This window comes from Nilaparvata lugens, chromosome 5 (genome assembly GCF_014356525.2).
Source record: "Nilaparvata lugens isolate BPH chromosome 5, ASM1435652v1, whole genome shotgun sequence".
Classification (NCBI taxonomy): Eukaryota; Metazoa; Arthropoda; class Insecta; order Hemiptera; family Delphacidae; genus Nilaparvata; species Nilaparvata lugens.
In genome coordinates, this window is record NC_052508.1 from 59,883,886 (window position 1) to 59,906,139 (window position 22,254).

General features: G+C 35.0%; 1 protein-coding gene across 1 annotated transcript in view; it reads left to right on the forward strand.

The window, feature by feature from the left end:
- The first annotated feature begins 14,393 nt into the window (after positions 1–14,393).
- The window catches only part of LOC111057873 (rac guanine nucleotide exchange factor JJ), a 40,280-nt gene continuing 32,419 nt past the window's right edge, over positions 14,394–22,254 (forward strand). Inside the window, exon 1 of the mRNA XM_039428927.1 lies at positions 14,394–14,978. Coding sequence (XP_039284861.1) covers positions 14,859–14,978 — 120 coding nt within the window. The 5' untranslated portion in view covers positions 14,394–14,858. The remainder of the gene's footprint in view (positions 14,979–22,254) is intronic.

Sequence of the window (22,254 nt, forward strand, 5' to 3'; positions counted from 1 at the left end):
GAAAAGCATTAATGTTATTAATAAGGAATGCTATGAGTCTGTAGAATCTCACTGTTGGTTCTTTTTTATTGTGGAATATTATTCTGGATATAGACTGAATAATATTGTTCAGATACTGTATAGTGTATGTATAGGGTGTTTACTAGATAGTATAGTAACTATATCTGTACTGAATACGGATATGAGTACATTTATACGGGTATTTTTTTCATGGGAGAAAGTCTCATATCATGTTTTAAAGTCCGTAGCACGAGCTGAACCTTCGATTACTTTAATGAATCAATTTGTAATTGTTACCTGGGAAAAATTGAAGTTTCGAATATACTTGACCTATCAGTTTTGAACTTTGATTAGGTTCTGAGATTTTTGTTTCCGATCAGTATTTTATCGGAAGATCTCAATTGGAAGGTTTGATTAGTAGGTTTCTAATTAAATTTGTGGCTTATAATTTCTCTAGTTAAATACTCCGGTGTAAGGAGTACAGGATGATCTTCCAGATAGATATAACAGCAGATCTATGTGAATCAAAGATCTTCCAGATAGATATAACAGCAGATGTATGTGTATTCCAAGACTAAAACTAATAAAACTAAAAAAATCATAAAATTCATATTTAGATATAAAACCCTTTCACAAATTTTTCTAGTTTAATAGATTCAAGTATAATGGGTATAAATCTATGATTTGTTCTTCTACCCCAGAATTCCAGATTATTTCAACATCGAGGTCACAATCAAATTTATATATATGACTAAAGTGAATCAAAGAATTGATCAAGCAATCAAGCATACAAATAAAGTTCTCTTAAACTTGAACTCATCAGTATTATGTGAATAAACTTATTCTATAATACTAGAGTCAACAGTATATTGGTTAGACTTATTGATTGCTTTCATAATTGCATGTGTGAATACATGAATATTATAGTTATATTTCTTTGAATTGTTCAATTATTTTTTTCAATTTTTCATATTCTTCACTAGTTTAGAATACGTGGTTAGAGCTTTGTTAGAGAGAAAGGATTCTCATTTTTTATATGCAAAAAATCATTGTTCACAATGAATATTACATTCCATATTTGGTATTCCGATATACATTTTTTTACAAGAAATTTCAATTTTCTGCTGTTGATGATCCATCAAAATAATATTAGCTTAACATTCCCCATATTTAAAATCCATATTCCCAGTTCACAATATTGTAAATTTTTTGTGTAGTTACCAGTCTCATTTCTTTTTTTTTTTTTTTTTGATTGACGAAGTTGGTAGAAAATATTAGTCGCTTTATACCGGGTATTGAACTATCATTATTATCTGTACTGGATACTCTTCTACTTTTCTACTATAGTAGGGACGATTGATTGAGTAATACCATATTTCAAAATTTTACATTTGATTACTAGATTTCAATTGGCATTCGTTCTGAACCACAGATTTTCTTCGAATTCAATGGAATAATCATCTGCTAAAAAACTAAATTCGTATGGCTTTTGTTGGTGGGGAGTCCCTTGCGGGAAGGTCCCCCGCCTGAATATAAATTGAGCCGTCAATGGCCTTACGACTGTATACTTCAGTTCAGCCGGGACGACAATTTAACGTGCCCATCCGATAACACGGGAGTGATCTGGTTAAAAAACTTTTGGTTGTGAGAAGGTTCGAACCCGGGATCTCTATGCTGCTACGCAAGCTCTCTATCCACTAGACCATGGATCACTGCTAAATCTGTGCTATCATCTGCTATATGAACTCCACAACCGAATAACTTGATTGAGACATGTTCAATGTTATGGAATGCTTATGCAAACAAGTCAATGACGTGATTCTATAAATACACCTATCATCACAGATCAACCAAATACTCTTCGATGTTTCTCTGTAATCTATGATTAAACGTGATCTGTTATATAGAAAAACTCAATCACGACTGCTGGAAGCGAGTGTGTGAGTGAGACAATGTATATGGATTTAGTCACACAGTGGAAATAATCGTTATTTCAGCAAAGGTGTGTCTGGAAAGTTTTGTTTGGTTGGTTTTCTACTTGCCTTGAATCAACATTATGATATCATACATTATTTTGACGGATGAATGCGGAATTCAAGCGTACCATACAATAATTTCTTGTCTGTTAAGTTGGCCCGGATCATGTTACCCCTCTCAAGGAAAATGTTATAAATCGTGTTTAGCATTAGTTTAGGTTTGTTTTGACAAATTTGACGATTATTCAGGTTTCGAATACTGTGAAGCTGTATTTTACTCGCCTCACATATGTAGAGTGATTTGCCAAATCATGTAGTGCTGAATCTAATGCCTCCACGTTGGGCCGGCAAATCATGTGGTGCGTTTTTTAACGGCTTCACACATGTAGGGTGAATCTTGTACTGAGTCAATGGTGTAGAGGCTATAAATTTTGCAATGCGTGTGTGGACGCTGAGTGAACACCAGACGATTGATCACTACAAGATTCATACAATTGTCGGAATCGCGGGAGGCCTAAACGCTCGCTCACCCTTGATTCTTCTAATGACAGATTGTATAATGATGAAATTTTATAAGTAGTGTAGCGGACGCTAAACACTGAATACGGATACCTTAAAATTATTACCTGTGAAGAATGAGCATACAAAATCATACAGGTCGAGCAAAAATCCCGATGTAGCTAATTTACGGGACTGCGTCTCTAATAAGTTCTGAAGGATTAAAAATACGGTATTTGAACCAAATATCGTTCAGAATATATTTCGAGAACAGAGTCTTGTCGGGTTTTAAGCCCTATTGTAGGAATTTATATGATCTAGGGCTGCCACTGCTGTACAATTGATGCATTCGTTCCTAAGTCGAGGTAGTAACAGATAAAAGCTGATGTATGAGCAGGTAAGGACAAAGAATAAATATCTCGATCTGACCCCACTCGCTACATCCACTTAGACCTGTTCCAATATCCAGCTTGATTCAATTATTCCAATGATCGTATTCGATCGGTTCTTGATGATATAGAACGTATCAGACACAATAATTGACAGGCTTAAGAAATAATCGAACTCAGAAAGCGAATTAACAAAACTGAAATATATTATAATAAAATATGTAATCATACAGTGCGGGTTCAGAATTTGATTTACAGGTTGATAATAATTTAGCATTAACAAAAGGAGTTAAAAATGTTCTTGTGCTTGCATGATACCATGCGTGATTCGACAGAATTTTACAATTGATAAAATTTAACAGTTTGAAAAAATAGTGAAAAATGAATTATAGAAAATATTTTTAAAATTGCTCGGGGTCGTGGTTCAGGCAGCGGAGGATAGTTAATCAACTACAAATTCTTATAAATTAATATGAATAAATTCTAGACTCTTAAATGCTAAAGCGCTTGTCGGCGTGGCCAATAATTAACGAAGAAAAATTTATGTTTCTGCACTGAAATATTTTCGAAGCGTAGATTGGGGCCCCTTTTAAAACTTATAACTCACGTGAATTTCCTTGGCGGTCGTGGTTTTCTCCTTTAGATCAAAAATCGTTTGATCGGCAGCAATCCAGGCTTCGGTTTCAGCACGTGGGGAATTTAATTTAAATATCTCCTTCACCGAATTAATTAAGGGATAATTTACTTTAAGCTTTTAATTTATCGATTGATGAAAACAGAAATTTACGAATAACAAATAAATTGGCCTAAAATATCGGCTCACAAATAGAACATTTAAAATCGAACAAGAAATTTTCACAAATAGGTCTTGGTAACTATAAAAGGAGATCTGCACGGTGAGGATTTCAAAAGGGAAGTGCTGTCCTTTCTCTAAGCTTCTTGGCTAGACCCTTCTTCTTAGAATCTCGATGTAATAATTTGCATAAAAATTTGCCATTGGTAGAACGCTTGTGACGTAAACATGACGTCAGTGGCAAGCAGTAGAATACAATTCCTTTAATTACAATAATAATTAACTTATGTAATTCTTAAAACTGCTTAATCTTATAGACATAGTTCCTCTCATACAATGTACATGTGCTAGCGTAAATGATAAGGCAGGGTTGGTGTCTGATAATAGATTAACATGTGTTGCTTTCAAACGATCACCTTCTTGGTGCTATTCTATGCACTATGATTGGCTTAGACCTGCCAAGAGATTTATTACCATGTGGTTCAGTTGAATTAAATCATTAATAAATTAATATTCTTATACAATTTTATTAGGTTTGAGATTGTTATAATAATTTCTGCCATTTTATCAATAATATAATTTCATGCTATGACCTATTTAGTTACAATAAGACCTGACATATAATATAATTTCTTAAATAATAAATAATTTCAACAATAACACATACATTTTATTTTTTTATTTGAAATTCTTGATCCTTTATGGATAGTTTTGATTTTTAGAGATGGTATTATATCTTACGTGAAGCCAGCGTGACATTTGACAATACTTTGAATCAGTCAGCTGCGTTCGAACTGTTTTAAAAACATCTGATCGATAGTAAACAAAGTGTAACCTCAAAATCAATGAGCAATTCGTAAATAATTTGTGCTTTATTTGCAAAATAATTATATTTTATTGAATAATTTTTCTAGAAAATATTCAGTACAGAACGGTACTCTTATCTAATATACAGTTATTGATAAGTAAGCTTTATCGCTCGGTCGCTAACTATTCCTTTAGCAAATTCTTTCATTTTAAAAGGTAATCACAATTTTTCTCTCTTTTCATGAGATCTATTTGAAAGATTCATCACAATACCAATTTGGGAAGTTAAAAATTTTCTGGGCCAACTTCACACCAGCCCGGAATAATTCCAGCCAACTTTTCAGAATAGACGTAATAATTTCTTGGATGTTGTTACCTAAGCCATGTCATATAGCCAAAATAGAAGAATCGAAACATTATAAGGTACTGTAGTTCAAAAAAAAAATATTGAAAAGATATGAGTGTGATATTTGGTATAGTAGGCTACCATAATATGAAGAAAAACTATAACTATGAGAAAGAAGAACAGGAAGATGAATCACAAGAAGGAGAAAAAGAAGAAGAAGAGGAGGAAGAGGAAGAAAAAGAAGAAGGAGAAGAAGAAGAAGAAGAAGAAGATGAGAAGCAGAAGAAAAAGTACAAGAAGAAGAAGAAGAAAAGAAGAAGAAGAAGAAGAAGAAGAAGAAGAAGAAGAAGAAGAAGAAGAAGAAGAAGAAGAAGAAGAAGGAGAAGAGGAAGGAGAACAAGAAAAAAGGAAAACACAACAAAACTATAATCATCATCATCACAAAAATCCTCATCATTATCATCTAAATCATCACAACATCTTGTGCCATACCATAGGTTAGAAAGGAAGTAATAGTATAGTGTTTCCCTTGTCTTTTGTAAGTGGCCATACATACCAGAATATTGAAATCGGCCATTGTTTTACTAGCATACTGTTTCAACTGTGTATATGTAAATTTCAGTAGCCTCGCACAATGCACCAGTATACATTGGAGATGAACTATGAATTATGCAGATATTTGTGCCATGTGTACTACGTGGTATGAAATTCACTTCATACTGTCAGCGTTGGTTGAATTGTCAGGCTTTGATGCTGTTTGCAAGAAGTTCAGACAGTTTAAAGTGGACCTCACATATGAGAAAGCTGATTTTCACTGTCAGTATTCGTTAAATATAAGATCCATGCCTTGTGTTCAATCAATTCTGACAGTTTGAAGTTGAACAAGTATGGGAAAGAAAGTGAAGCAGTGCTGTGGTGATTCACTGCCGGTGATAAAACCAGAACAATCTTCGAAGAGAACAAAATGCTGATGAGGATCAGCATAATGCTGACCGTTTCATCAAATTTCAATTTTTCTCCTCTCTTTTATTTTTCCTGCTCTTGTATCCTTCTTCATAAGCTTCCATCCACTTTATACATTACACCTGAACAACTTTTCCAATGTTGATTGATTTTCATACTTATTAAATCAGGATTCCTTTTTTTATTCCTCAGTTTTTACTATCCTTATTCACTGCAACTGTTTCTTTTCTAGGTCTTCTTTGTCCTTCGATTTTCCTGTTTTATCAATATAGTTGTTCTTCTTCATATCTTTTGATGTTTTTTTTTTTTTGTTCTCTTTGCTTCATTTTCATAGAATAGTATATTGTCTCTTATTCACTGGTTGATTTCATTAGCTGTTCCTATTCTTACATCCACTATTTCCTCTATTTTTCATGTGTTTTGCTTCCTTCTACATACTTCATCCTTCACAAGTTCTATCTTTCTTCTTTTCTCTTACATACCATATTTATTCGACATTTCTTTGAGCTTTCTTCACTCTAGTTTCCTATCATCATGATTCACTTCCTTCTATCTCTTCCTTCTATAGTTCTTCTTCTCTACCAATTGTTCTCCCCTTATTCTCATCTCTCTATGCTTTCTTCATCCTTCCTGCGTCTCTGTTCTTTATTTCCTTCATATTCCTATCTGTAGAGAACTTTAGAAGTTTATTAAGAGATAGCCAAACGATTTCTCCATTACTCTTAATATTAACATGATCAGTTCTTGTGGAATATGTTGTACTTTATCTATGTGGTCATTGATTCTAAAATCTTCAAGCCTTCTCATTCAATATAGATGTCCAACAGAGATTAGAATGTCACTCATTTATTTCACTTTCCATGATGAACTGCAAGCTAATAATTCCAATAGGTACTATCATTATTTATATAGAAAACATAATTTCGACAACTATGTGAGCTCACTTACCCAATGTATTTGCACCCCCACTCTAAATTTAATGTATTACTACTACACCTGCACTACAACATGTGTTACCCCATAGTTGAGTAGGTTAATTTCCGATTAAAAATGCAATTTTTTTTTTGTGTAGTTGAGGAGTTGATATTGTGGTAATTATTCATATTGAATGAAAAAGACTAAGAAAATGTCAAAAAACCACTGATTTTTGATAATTAGAAAGACCGGTTTCGGTTATTACACCATTGTCAATCTCTGATAAACTCAAACTAAATGTTATCAATAAATCAGTGGTTTTTTGACAATTTCTTAGTCTTTTTCATTCAATTTATTTATATTTGTAGTAAATCTCATATATTATATTTTTTACTTTCCTTGCCCTATTACCATAGGTAAGGAAAGTATTGCTTCCCGAAAAAAATTAAGGTACCCCAATTTCTAAATTTCTTTACGTTTGAAGGTCCCCTGAGTCCAAAAAACTGGTTTTTGGGTATTGGTCTGTATGTGTGTGGGTGTGTGTGTATGAGTGTATGTGCGTCTGTGTACACGATATCTCATCTCCCAATTAACGGAATGACTTGAAATTTGGAACTTAAGGTCCTTTCACTATAAGGATCCGACACGAACAATTTCGATCAAATGCAATTCAAGATGGCGGCTGAAATGGCGAAAATGTTGTCAAAAACAGGGTTTTTCGTGATTTTCTCGGAAACGGCTCCAACGATTTTGATCAAATTCATACCTAAAATAGTCATCGATAAGCTCTATCAACTGCCACAAGTCCCATATCTGTAAAAATTTCAGGAGGTCCGCCCCATCAATGCAGATAGAATCCCAATTATCAGGCTTCAGATACAATTGAAACAAAAAAATCAAGTGGAGTAGATTGAGCATGAAAATCTCTACAATTAATGTTCAGTAACATTTTCACCTAAAATTGAAAATAAGCTTTAAATTCGAGAAAATGTGATTATTCAATTGCAAATTATTGTTGATTCTATTAAATCATTCACTATGAAGAGATAGCAGACCTCATGTGTGTCTCCAGCGTTATTACCCTGTCACCAGATGGCTCAAATCACTGAATAGTAGACTTGAGATGCGCGGGAACACTAGCGTCAGGTGATCAATTTTCATAACGGCAAGGAAAGTTGTGTGAGTGCGCCACACCAGATTTTTAATATTGTGTACATTTTATTAATTAGATTGCTTATTCGTATATTATTGGAAATATTGATGGAAATTAGACTGTAGTTTCCTCAAGAATAGTTCAAAAAGGAATCTGAATATCCTTCACTAATTCACTACACTACCACACAAGAAGAAGGTAGTGATACAACACTAATAAATGAAGCAACCCAAGCTGATACGTTGCGTAGTTCCAAGTATGCATTAATTCTTAGATGAAGAAAACATCTGAAGTGAGGTACACTGCTTGTAACACTGTCATTATTCCTCATAATATAACAATAATGTATCCCATACAAACAATACTGACAGCCTGATGTCAATCTCACTGTTACACACTCTGCATACTTCAACTTCAAACTGTCAGCATCCTTTATGAATTTCATCAATATAATTTCATTCAACCAATTGTGACAGTCTGACGTGAATCTTCACTCGGCATAGTTTAGAGGCGTGCATCAATAATGTTCGGATCGTGAATTTCGATGATACTATAGTGAGATCCACTTTGAACTGTCAGCATTCCTCATAAATAGCATCAATGCTTCCCATTCAAACAATGCTGACAGATTGAAGTGAATCCAGAGATTGCAGAATCGGTCATCGATGATTGTATAATCGAATATCGATCGATTATTAGCATACTTTGGGCCTTCATCACGATGAGGTAAGCGGTGAAAAATTATAGCATGTGGAAAAATATTCAGGACGTCTCGAGTCGACGCCTGGTCACGATGTCTACGGGGTCTCCGACGCAGGATTATGGGTTTCATCATTAGCTATGGATCCAATCACAAGGGCGTAGTAGAATCTGGTTTTATATTCTCAGCTATTGAACAAAAACCATTCACGTTGACGCAGGTTTATGATTTTCATTATAAGCTGTGGAGTCATTCACGTTGACGCACGTTTATGATTTTCCTCATTAGCTACGAAACCAATCACATAGACGCAGGATTTTGTTCTCCATTCCCAGCTGAAAAACGTTTCAAGTTGACGCAGGTTTATGATTTTCATTGTAAGCTGTGGAATTTTTCACGTTGACGCACGTTCATGATATCCATCATTAGCTATGGAACCACTCACGACGACACGATCATTACGACAGAGTATTTTTTAACATATCCTTCAGTTTGATTCATCCACTTTTTCCGTGCTTTCTTGATGTGTATGCTTTGTAGTGAACAGATAAAACCCAGAAGCTCTGCTATATTGTAGTTGTTAACTGTGATATCTATTAATTGAAGTCACTTCACTGACGTACTGTGCTCTGAAGCAATTTATAGTTTCTTCAATCTATTCTCGTGTGTGAGAACTGCGTTTGGACTAGATATATTTTCATCGATTTTTCAAACGTTTTTTCTGAGGAGAATGATGTCCTCATCAATCTTATGATTAGTGCAAGAGTGATAGCAGTGATATAGTAATAATGAAGAGGAATATATTAACCTAGAGTCTGATGAGGTGGTTTTGAACCATCGGGAAGTGCTTTTGAAGTACGTATTCTACGTAGCCGTATTTGTGAGTTAGTGAAACTTAGGTCGAACGGTTAATTTTCTAATGGCAGTATCGCTAGTACTCTACTCACCTCTCGTTCATTTATTTATCGAAATTTATCGATGGAAGAATTACCAATATAATAATATATTCGACCAATCAACATACATTGTACAAAATATTTCAGAAAAAAATACTCTTAACTGGTGTAGCAAATACCTTCGCATGCACAGTACATTGTATATCAAAGTCTAAATGATACCCCCAAGGTTATCCTGTGTGGGGCCCTTTTTCATACTTTTATTCACAATAGAAAAAAATGAAATGAAAATTTGAAATTTGAGAAAAAATTATATGAGCGATTTGAAATGACGCAGGACTAATCACTTCTACATGGAGTATATAATAATCTCAGAATAAAATTTTGAATATTGTTATTCTTCCGAGAATATTGTGAATCAATACTTTTTTCTCTGTAGCAGTGAAGTAACGCACTCATGCCAAAACATTTTGGGTAATAAATTTGAATTTGAGTAATAGATTACAATAATAATTTTGATATGGTTTGCTGAGTTACAATTTTTTGTACTACTACTTCAAATTATTGCATAACCTGAGACTCAGGTTCATAGCCATAAAGTTCAGTATTCACAGCCATAACTTGAATTCATGTTATAGATTAATATCTCCATTTTCTTAAAAAATCACAATATCAATGACCTGTATCTATTACTGCTTTTCTGGAACTTATTTTCGTTTATATTGGTCTGCTATTCCAACTCCGTTACTATTCAACAGTCTATGACCCTTGGCTAAACTTTCATTTCTAAACAGATTACATAAAATGGAGTCGGACGTTCAATAAAACCCTTGAAATTATTGTAGATCAACGGTTGCTGATAGACCAACTGTTCCTTCTTTTTCACAGTATCTTCATGAAATCTTGAAGCTCCATAGCCAAACTAACGATAGTGAACATTTTACGATACACCGATAGTGAGCTTATTCGATAAAAACAAACTTATTGAACGTCTTGAAGAGAACAGACTCTCAAGAAATGCAAATTCCCAACTTTGGTGCAGTGGATCTGATACTGGAACTCCCAACTACTATGATCCAAGTTATGTAAATAAATTGACCGGTGTGCAGCAAATTCGAACTATTGAATAATTGATTCGATAGATATCGATACATCGATAGTTCTAAAAATCGATACTAAAATAGTAATAGCGCGGAGAAAGGTGGTTTGGTGTTGGTTGCACGAAACGGAAGAAAGGAAGATGGCTGACTTTCGCCGACTGCCGAAGCTCTTTCACTTTTCCGATTTACAAATATTGGCGGCCATTTTGCCTCGGGCGGTCTCGTGCTGAACTTGGGTGTGTACGTGGATGTGAGTGCGTGCGCTCTCGAACTCATCTCACTCTAAGTTCTATCTCAGACTCCCAAAATTTTTATACGTTAAAATAACTGGATGCACGCATTTCACAATGAAATTTTTTTTTGGTGATTTGAGTGTGATATTTTTGTTTTTTATTCTGTTTTCAACCGTCAAAATTTAAAAATCTTTGTTTTCGTTGTTTTTGAGTGAAAATGAACTAAATTTTAGTAAAGTGAAATCATAACCCTATTTTGGACTTTTAAAATGTTATTTAAATTTGGGAGAGAAATAGTACAAGGAGTATCCTTAGTTTTTCTCTCCCAATCTGTGCTTCTTTGTAAAAAATATAAATAAATAAATAATACTCTTCACACTGTACGGTCAGCATGTCTTATATGCTCCACAATCAACCAACAGTGACACTTTAAAGTTAAGCTATCTATTGTGATTTATTAGTCAATGTTCAGAAGTACAAGAAATTGGTTAACAGTCAGATGTTCAAGAATTGAAATTTAGCTACAGAATACGATTTCAATTCATCTCTACAAATATAGTTCTAATACTGCTGATATTAATTCTCAATCTTGCAATATCCTTTAGTACATGAACTTTGGAATGAAGGATCAGAAAGATCTGAAACAATTGAAGAAGTGTGCATCAATCATGTTTTCATGCAATCAAGCATTTTATGTGAATTATATGGTGAGCTTTTGAATAATATCAAAAATTATAATACAGTATTTCCAAATGATTTCAAATGAAATAGTCTTGTAAAATGAAAAAAGAGACATAGTGAAGGTATGTGGGTTGTCCTGGATTGAGATCCGTTTATAATTCCACATTGAAGAATATCTCCTCACCTCAGGCTATATTTCATTTTTCACGTACTTTCCCATTCCGATATAGTTTGGTTCTCTCGTTTTAAGCCACATTTACACCAGAGATGTCAACAAATTTTGGCAATCTGTTACCAATTTTTGAAAAAGCACAGCAACATTCAGCTTGTTTTCTACAGAAAAAATTTACAATTTCTTTGAAGAAGACTATATTAGTTTTTGTGAACAACATTTTAGCATTAATTTTCAAGAATGTTTGTGTTCTCTTCGATTGTGCCCCTAGGTTGTACCTGAATTCTTACAAAATCCATTCATTCATCTCGTAACATGATTGTGTGGGAGCCCGTAGTCAAATATTCTCTAGTTTCGCTAGAACTTCGAAAGTGTGAGCGGCCAACGCCCATGTGAAAAATTGAAGTTTCCGTTGACTTGTAGCGTAGGCAGTTGTACTCTTTTTAGCCTCATGTTTGTGTGCCAGTTGTTTACTATATGCAGTACTCTGCCCACGATCTCGCTATATATACATCACACTACACTACACAGTAATATATTACTGAGAGGAGCCCAATATTCGATAAGCTCAAAAGGTGCAAAGGTGAACAGTGAAAATTGTAGTGAGATTCACTCCAAACTGACAGCATTCCTTACGAATAACGTCATAGCCTTCCATTCCACCAATGCTGGTAGTTTGAAGTGAAATTTACTATAACAGAGATAGTGAGCACATGACATGAATAATATTACTGAATTGAAATCTTGAAATCTGACTTGCCTAGAGTAACAGTCGGTTACTCTCTTTGATCATTCTCCTTGCTTGTTGCTTATCATCTGTGGGAAAGAGAGAAGTTTAAGGACTGATGATAGAAGAAAATGTGGTGCAGAAGAAGAGAGAGTGAAACAGGAATAGAGAGACATAGATGGGAAGAAAAAGGTAGATAGAAAGAGCGAGAAAGGAGAAAGAAAGATCATAATATGAGAGAGATGGTACAATACATTATTCAGGAGTAAGTTGTTTATAATTCATGAATAGAGAAGAGAAGTATGGTCTAATGATTGAAGGAGAGAAATTGTGAAGATGTACCTTACTTGTTTTTGTACACAACACTGGAATCGGTTCTGTACTTTCCAATTTCTTTAACAATTGTTCAACTGTTGGTTGACTAGAGGAAGAATTTTAATTGCTTCGATTGAATGGAAATGATGAATATTTGGATAATGAGAGTGGAACTCAGTAGATTCAGATCTACTGTTATGTTTCCTTCGTTTTATGATCTCATTTGTCTGGAGATTGATCAATATAGATTATTCCTTTTCAAAAAATCATTTGACTGGATATTCATCAGACATATAATGTAGATTTTTCTATTTGGAAAAATTATATCTTGATACTGATACTATAGTAATCTTAGGTTCAAATTCTGTTAAACGCATATATATATGACATCAAGCCATCCCATTACCAATGAAGAGGTGATGTACTCATGATATCGTAATCTCATACTGTCATCTTCCAGAAAAAACATAACGGCATCTACTTCTTTGTAGAGTATGTTGTATGTGAATTGATAATATCATGGAAAAAAGATAGCGTAACAGTATCTGTATAAGTTGTCTCTGATAATATGAAGTTGCATACATATTACATTTTGCATGCATGCGATCTCATTTGAAATCTATAATATCAATTTTATCTAGAATTGATAATATTAAAGTGTATCTGAGATTAAAATACGAAATTGAACCTGAAGCTGTAATAATCTAACTTTTGAAACTTGTTATTAACCTGAATTTTCGATTTCTGTTATAGAACGTCCAACAACTGGATACAGGGAACAACAAGGTAGCCACTCAGCTGAAAAAGAAATGGGGTATGATCAAGGCATCGGCAACGTCTTCCGGGGACCGACGCGGCTCCGACACGGTCACGTCACTGACGTCAACCGGCGGAGGCACGGTCAGGTCACTGGCGAACGCCGGCGGAGGCACGGTGACGTCACGGACCAACAATGGCGGAGGCACAGTCACGTCTCTGCACAACTTCTCCCGCCAGAATTCAAATTTGAGCGGGAAAGGTGGCAAGTACGGAACTATGTCCGGCGGAAGCGCTCTGAGTCGCTCCATGCGCTACGCTGAAACCTGGCTGTACGGCAACGGCGGAGGGTCGGTCTGCGCCCGTCCCGTCCGGGAACGACCGTCCCTGCCCTGGGACGACCGCAAGTCGATCGAAGCCGACCCTTACGACCTTGTCAGGAGGTCGAGGTTGTGGAGACCACCGCCAGAGGGCAGCAGGAGTAGAGCGAAAAGTAGTTCTCCGCCTGCTATGCGGAAGAGTATACTGGAGTGTGATGTGAACCCCTATGACCTTATCACTAGTTCCTACGTCACAGTAGTTGAGGACGATTATGATAACGATGACGAGGAAGGGGAGGAAGAGGATGAGGAGGAGTTGTTCACCACAACAACAATCAACAACACCTCATTGTCTGTTCCGACAAACAAACCCGATACAAACTTGTACGGGAATATCAGGAGTGCATCCTCTGGAAACATCTACAGCAACATCACTGTAGACAAACCCTCCAGGGTTGTGACGGTATCACCGCAGCGACCTCCCAGGAAGGCAAAAGCCACAAATCAAAACAAAAAAACATTACCGGTGAATAGTGATACAAACAAGTCAGGGACAGTGAATAACAAAAGTAGTTTACGAGTGAACTTTGCTCTAGATGTGCCCAACCATACCACGAGGCGTTCGAACTCTCTAACTTCGTCCTCGTCGTTAGAAATCAAGTCAATTCTGAAGAAACCCAACTCGTCGCTGAATTTGTTGGCACTGAAAGATAGTCGGACTGGTGGGGGTGAATCAACTCGTGTAGTGATAGATAATAGTGGATATTATAGTGGGGGAAGTGTGTCAAGCAGGGATTCAAATAACAGTGGTTTGTTAGTGAATTTCAGTGGAACTAAAGAAAGGAGCGTAGATGTGAAATCTTCAGGGGTGAAAATAGTTGAACAAGAACGTTCAAAACCTACCCCCAAACCTAATTCAACAAATAATAACTCTAGAAAAAAGAAACAGGTACAGTTCAAAGTCACCCCACCACCTCCTGATACCAACCCGTCCACAACAGACCCACCTCGAGTTCCTAAGCAGGATGATTCCAATATCCTGGTGTACTTTGGGGATAGTTCTGGGACGAGAGACATCAGTGTGAACCAGCCTAATGGGGGTAGTGTGGGTGTTGTGAATGGGGCTAATACGTCAGTTGATGCTCAAACCCCACATCTACTCAGTGTTCAGAGCTCGCCTCCCAGAACGCAGAGTTCGACGGATATCCATGCGCTGGTCACGCCACAAGCTGTACCAGGTGAGTTTACGTCCAATTTTTCATTTTACTCTAGTGGAGTACTGTATATATAAATATATACTGTAAATATGAATTATTGAGAATCTTGAATGAAAAAGACTAAGAAATTGTCAAAAAACCACTGATTTATTGATAATTAGAAAGACCGGTTTCGGTTATTACATCATTTTCAATCTCTGATAAACTCTTATCAATTCTCCGATAAACTCTTATCAATTCTCTGATAAACTCTTTTTCATTCAATATGAATAACTACCGCAATATCAACTTCTCAACTACACAAAAAGTTATTGGGAATCCATAGAGATATTCAAATTATTACACAGTCTGTGGAATTCTCAAGATTATTAGGGACTCATTAAAATTCAAATCGGGGAATATGAATAAATAAGAAACACACCAATATTCCTGATGATGATGGTAAATTCAGGGTGGAATATAAATAACATTATCATTGTTTATCATTTTTTCTTTATGGAAAATGAATTATTTCAATTTCTTGAGTTCTGCAAATACCTGATGACTCTCTCCGAATTATTTATATTGTCAATGGTGAATAAATGAATATTTATGATGTTATGAATAGAAGAAATATAAGTCATATTCTCAAAGTTTCTCACAGTTTCTCACATTTTCTTTATTCAAAATGTATTTCAAGAATTGATAACTTTCAGTTCTTGTTTTGAAACTGAAGCGAGAAGGCCATGCAATTGAGTGCAATAAGTTAAACAAAACTCATGATGATTTTTCATTAAGGAAAACTGTACTCTAATAAGGCATACACTACAATAATTGGTTATTGCTCTGAAAGCATTAGTGAGTAATGAAGTGTAATTTAGAGTAGAACGTTTGAAATGTTTCAAAGATTCGAAAAAATGTGTTAATTGTTGTGAAGTTTATGAAAATTACTCATAGCTGATCAATGTTGGAACTGAATACAGATGAATTCCAATTAGGAGATAAAAACTACTCAAGCCCGAATTCGTCACTCAATTCTTCAATTACTTGTTTATTGGGATATTAGGAAGCAAGTTAGCTCATAATCTACGAAATCACTTTTATAACTACTATAATTGTGTGGAATGTACCGTATTTACCCCTCAATATCAAAAATATTTTATTGATATTTATTCTTGTTTTATTGTATCTTAGGGATGGTGCTAACATCTCTGCTATTAATAGTGGGACTCACTCCAATGTCTAAATTTATTATATGACAAGCTACGGTGTTATTAATAAAAGATAATAATAGTTTGAAGAAGGAAAACAATTCACACTAATTTGTCGAAAAAATTAACACATCTCATCAAAGCTATCCAATTTTCTCATCTACAGTTTTGTCGACACTTCTATAGTGAGACTCACCTGAATCTGTCAGCATTCCTCATGAATAACATTAATGCTTTTCATTTAACTAATGCTGACAGATTCAAGTAAATCTTCCTCCAATTATTCTTACTTTGAGTTTGTAATATTTTCATAATTGGACCGCGAATTGCGATTACTTATTAGGCGAGCAATTATTATTAATGATAGTGCATGTGCTAATCAAAAGCATGAAATATTTGCTCACTCACTCACTCACCTTGCTTGCATAATACTTGGTAATGTAATGATGTTTAGATTATCAGCAGGTATGACAAACGTTCTCAGCTACTTGATTGGGATAATAGACGCCTATTTTCTGATGGATGAATACTACCTTTTATAGAGATGGTGATTTTCATGAAAAACTTGATGATGATATAATTGTCTACTGTAAAATATATTTTTTTTAACTATAGTTGATATTAAGCTCAATATTTTGCTTGTGGTTGTAGTTAGAAATAATTCACATCATGACGTATTACTAAGTCACAAAAGAAAATATTCAGTCATAGAAAAATAGGAACTGCCAATAAAGGGTATAATATTAGCTCTCGTTCAGTTTAGAACACATTATTCTCTACAATAATGGATTTTGTTGCACAAAACCAAACAATAGAAAACCTCTGAAAATAAAAATGGAATAATGGTCAATATTTTTGGCTTCAAACTATAACTTTTTTTCTATCCTCCTCCTCCTCCACAACCGCCGCCACTACCTCCTTCTCTACCTCATTCTCCTCATTCTCTTCTCCTTCCCTCTCTTCTTCACCTTGTTCTCGACATATTTTCAAAATCATTAGGGGTATAACTTGTTATTATTGGCATTACTCAAGCTGAATTGGTCATTGCTAATATCCTGTTTCTAAGTGATAAAATGAATATTTTTTAACAATCAGACTTGAAAGTAGCATTTGATTGGAATTAAATTTCATTTAATTTTTGACATTCGCTTCTGTTTCTATTCGTAGCTCTTGGCTTGTTATGATTATTGACTCGTCTAAGTATTTCAAATAATTGTCATCAATACTAGGTTATAGTTGACAACTAATATGATTATCAACTACAACTTTAAACTTCAGATCCCATAATTCTTCAATTTTATTTGATCAACTGCAATGATGCATTCATAAAATGTTGTTCAAATTTGATTGATTTTGATTTTTTAATGCCAAGCCAAATTATTTCTAAAAGTTCAGAGAAGTCCTAAAAGTCTGTAAAATCCAACGTAACTGGTTCATTAGGAAGCGTGTGAGTCTATCATCTACAGAAGGATTAATAATAAAAATAAATCACGTTTATAACAAAGATACCTGTAAATACCCGTTACTATCATCAAAATATTCCGTTAATCACAATTTGTCAGCTACAAGTCATTTCCTCAATCAATCAAAGTGATAACTCAAATATGATGACTCATTTCGGCCTTGAGACGTAATTCGATTGACAGCTCATCAAACCAGGTTCTTCCTCCTATATACGGGTATTGATATAAACACAATAATATGGTTCAATAATTCGCTTTTGTTCAATCTCCATCATTCAATATTGCCAAATATTACCTACTTCAATTTATAATTGGCCATTATCATCATCTTCTTCCCCTTCTCATCCTATTCGTATTTTTCTTTACCTCATCCTAATATCTTCCACCTTCTTCTCTGTACTGAACTAATCTTTCCTCTTCTATACCTTAATCTTCTATTCTGCCTGATCTAGTCCTCTTTTTTTCATCTCCTGCTTTACCTTTTCTTCTTCTTCTTCTTTGGTTCTTACACCTGATTTTCTTCTTCCAGTTCTCCTACTTTCAGCTATCCTTTCTCGGCATTCCCACTTTGCCGCTAAAGTACTAGTTTTGCAACTCAAAAAATTCGTCTTCTTCCTCATCTTCTTCTTCTTCTTCTTCTTCATCTTCTCTTTCTTATTTTACTTCTTTGTCTTTTTTCTTTTTCTTCTCCTTCCTCTCATTCTTCTCCTATCTCTTCCTCTTTTTCTTCTTCTTTCTCCTCTTTTCCATCACCTTCTTCTCCTTCTCCTTCCTATTCTTCTTTTTCACTCTTCTTTACTGCCAAGAGAAAGCCACATCAGCGGTTAACACTGATACTACGTCATCTCAAGTCTAGACGGATGTGCTCCTGTCACTCACTCGTATTCTAGAAATAGTGAGATTAACTTAAAACTGTCAGAATTATTAATAACATAAGTGCTTATTCAACCAATGCTCACAGTTCCAAGTGAATTTGACCAGCAAACTCACTGTAGCTCATTACTCTAATAAACAAATTAAAAAAATGAATTGGTCAATGACGAAGTTTTATTTGATAAGCCAGGCATGTTACTCTCAAAATCACAATAACTATTTATTTATATAGACTGGCTGTGAGAAGATCAGAACCTCCATAATCACATTAGAGCTGTGAGAATTGGGAATTCTTTCTAAATTTCTCTATACTTCTTCATTTATTATTCAATGAGCAAGTTCTTATTTTATACTGAAGAATATCATTGGAAAACAAATGGGGATAGTGAATTATTATCACATTTAAAAATCATGATCTCCATGGATTTTATCTCTTTGCAAGTCATTTTAATTCAATTTTTATTCATAGACCTCAAAACAGATCCAATCTCTCAAAGTTCATTCCTTTGAAAGTTCAAAATAAATCTATGGTAATTACAGTAATCTCCGTCAATCTTTGACAAAAGCTGTACAACAATCCTTCAACTTAAAAAATACTGATAACATCCACTAATAATCTGTAAATCTCATCCCTTTCTAATTCAACACAGTGCTACCAAAGCGTATCCACTTTAATACGAACAAAATCCTTTCAATTTCATCCAATAAAGTTCAGCAATATCGCTTATCGGATTGCATCGGGTGTGGCTTGAACTTGAAAGTGAGAGTCTACTGTTATGCTACTAATTTATTATTGGCAAGGTGGGTGGGTGGAGGCTGTTCTAGAATTAGTTACATAGATTATAGAACTATACATATATGTACAATCCACGCTAAAGGTTCTCCATAAATCTATATTCACAAGTAACATATATACAGGCCACACTACATAGCTTGTCCTACAAGCCCAGAGTACTATAATATTATATACATGTACCATCGAACTATACATATATAGAGTTGTATGTACATCGTGAGTAGAGAGTAAAAGTCGACCAGTTTGTGTGTAATAATTCGGCTCAAGTGGTTTGTTTACAAGCTGGGGAAGCCGACTATGCTAATAAGGCAATACCGCGACCTAAAGAAAGTACTTTCTCCCGGGAGCACTGGGTGCTCGGATTTGTGCTGTCTGCTCCGAGGTGTGCTGGCTGCTCGAAGGTGTGCTTTCTCCCATGCAATAGACTACAGAACACTGTAGTTCTAAATAAAAATATTTCATTTTCAGAGTTATTTGACAAGCAACGTGGAAACAAAAATAGATTTTGCTCGAAATATTACATACTAGCAGGTACGAGTTACCTGCTAGACCCGAGCTTTACACCGAGGAAAGTTTTATGTAGTGTAATAATGCAATCTCATTTTGTCCAGGATACACACAAAATTGAATAATCATCCGTTATTTTGTAGAAAATTACGCGGATAATCTTTATGAGAGTTGAACATCTCTAGAAAAAAAATTATAAGTCTCGAACACGCAACCTTTGATTCATTATGAACCGCGATTCTTGATGAACTTTGAGTCTTTGATGAACCGCGCGCGGTATCAACTAAGCTAAGAAGTTACTTGGGGTATGCCCTGTTTGGTTGGGCTTCATAGTTCCGCAAACTTTAAAACACAAATTGGATAAATTTTCTTAAATTATTGAATGAGAATGTATTGATTGATAACGATGAAAAAGGCCTATAACCATCCTTGGTAAATTTAGAATCTCTATGCAAAATTTCAAGCTGATCAGTTCAGTGGTTCAGGCGTTTCCGTACATGCGTAAGACGTTTCTTTCCTCAATAATTATATTCGATATTGGACGATTTTGAAAGACGTTTAAATCCAATAATATTATGGTTATCTCCTTGTAGAAAACCGCGATCAGACCAAGAGTCAAACCCGGTACCTCTCCCTTGCCGGGGAAGTTTTTGCACAGTATCATTCATCAAATTTCCTTCTACTAATTAGTTCTTTGGTCAATATCAGTAGCAGAAGTCTTTAGTCCTATTTATATAGCTTTAATTGGATATTTGAAATAATTATTATACAGTTATACCAATTATGAGTTGAAAAATAGCTTCCCGGTGAATCGGAACCCACTTAAAACGGTAGGTCCACGATATATTCGTGTTTCATCACCCACGCACAAGCGTGAAGCTCATGTTGGCATCATCCTCGTAAAAAATGGCAAATTTACTTGGCTGAAGCCTCTATATCTATAAGAAGGTATCGAATAACGGAGGTAGAAAACACTGGATAAAAGGAAACTTATCTCTCTGAATAATTTGAATAGATGAATAATTTGTCACCATTCCCTTGAGATTGGACTTCTACCACGATTCGACTTCTTATCTTAATAAGATTTGTCTTATCGAGACTGTAATCATAGAGGAAAAATACTACCTAATTCCATATATTGATAATAATATCTACAAAAATAATCTCTGCTGTAATGCACTGGGTACAGGACTGCTGACTCGGATTCGTGCTGCTCGCTTCGAAATGTTTGCTGTCTGCTCCAAGGTGTGCTGGCGGCAGTGGAAAACGGGTTGTGATAAGTGCAGTTGTATTGCACCTGACACAGTATCAGCCTATCACCATTGATTATATAGATATAGTTACTGTATGCTATCAGCGAGCGGTAGGAGAAACGGTAACTAGAAAGTCAAGGTCAAATAGCCGACGGCAGTTTGGCTGACTGGATATTCTGTTAGATTTGATTCCGGACACGAACGTTCGTTTGTATGATGCTGTGATCGGAAGGTGAAAATCATAAGAAGTTTGTGATAGAAAAAGTGTAGAAAATGGGAAATCTATGAAGAGAAGATAAGAAGATGGTGGAGAAGTGGGTGGTGGTTGAGGAGGAGGAGGAGTAAGAGGAGGATATGTGAGGCAGGAAGAGGATGAACGTAAAGACAAGAGAAATAGCTGGAAATGTGAGTGCAGAACATCTGATGATGGATTTGTTTTGTGTTCTGGAACGGGTTGATGAGATTAAATAAATAATTATATTATTATCATAATGATGAATCATATTATGATGTTGAAGAAGAGGAAGTGGGAAAAGTAGGAACAGTCTACGATGAACAGGATAGAAAGAAAAGAAGAGTTTATGAGAGGAGGATGTGTGAATGGGAGAAAGGAAGTGATTAATTGATTGATTGATTGAGTACTTTATTCATGCAGATTACAACAATATATACTGGCTTATATACTTATATACAATAGCTTACAATACAGCAAAATTATAGATTAATTTACATAATATAGACTAAGAAAATTATTATTGAACTGTTTATGATATGAAAAAAGCAATTTGTGATAACTATAGATAATATTGTTATGCATCTACATAAATTGGCGGAGCTTTGGACTTATCAATGTCCATTCTTCGGAAAGAATATTCAAAATATCCTTCCCACTAACTCTCTACCAAGTAATGGGAGTAAAGTAATCACAGAGATGAGAAATAGTAGTAATACCACTCTCTGGAACAATAAATAGGACTTTGAGAAACAGAACCAGGAGAGAGACAAAACTTAAATTCTATAAGGTTATGGCTATTCCAACGCTCTTATATGGCTCTGAATCTTGGATACCTAAGAAGAAAGAATGGAGTAGGTTACAGGCTGCCGAAATGAGGTTTCAAAGAGCAGTGGTGGGGTGCACAAGGGAAGATAGGCTTCATAATGTCCATATAAGAAGCGATCTCAACATAATCTCCATATGGCAGAAGATTGAAGAAA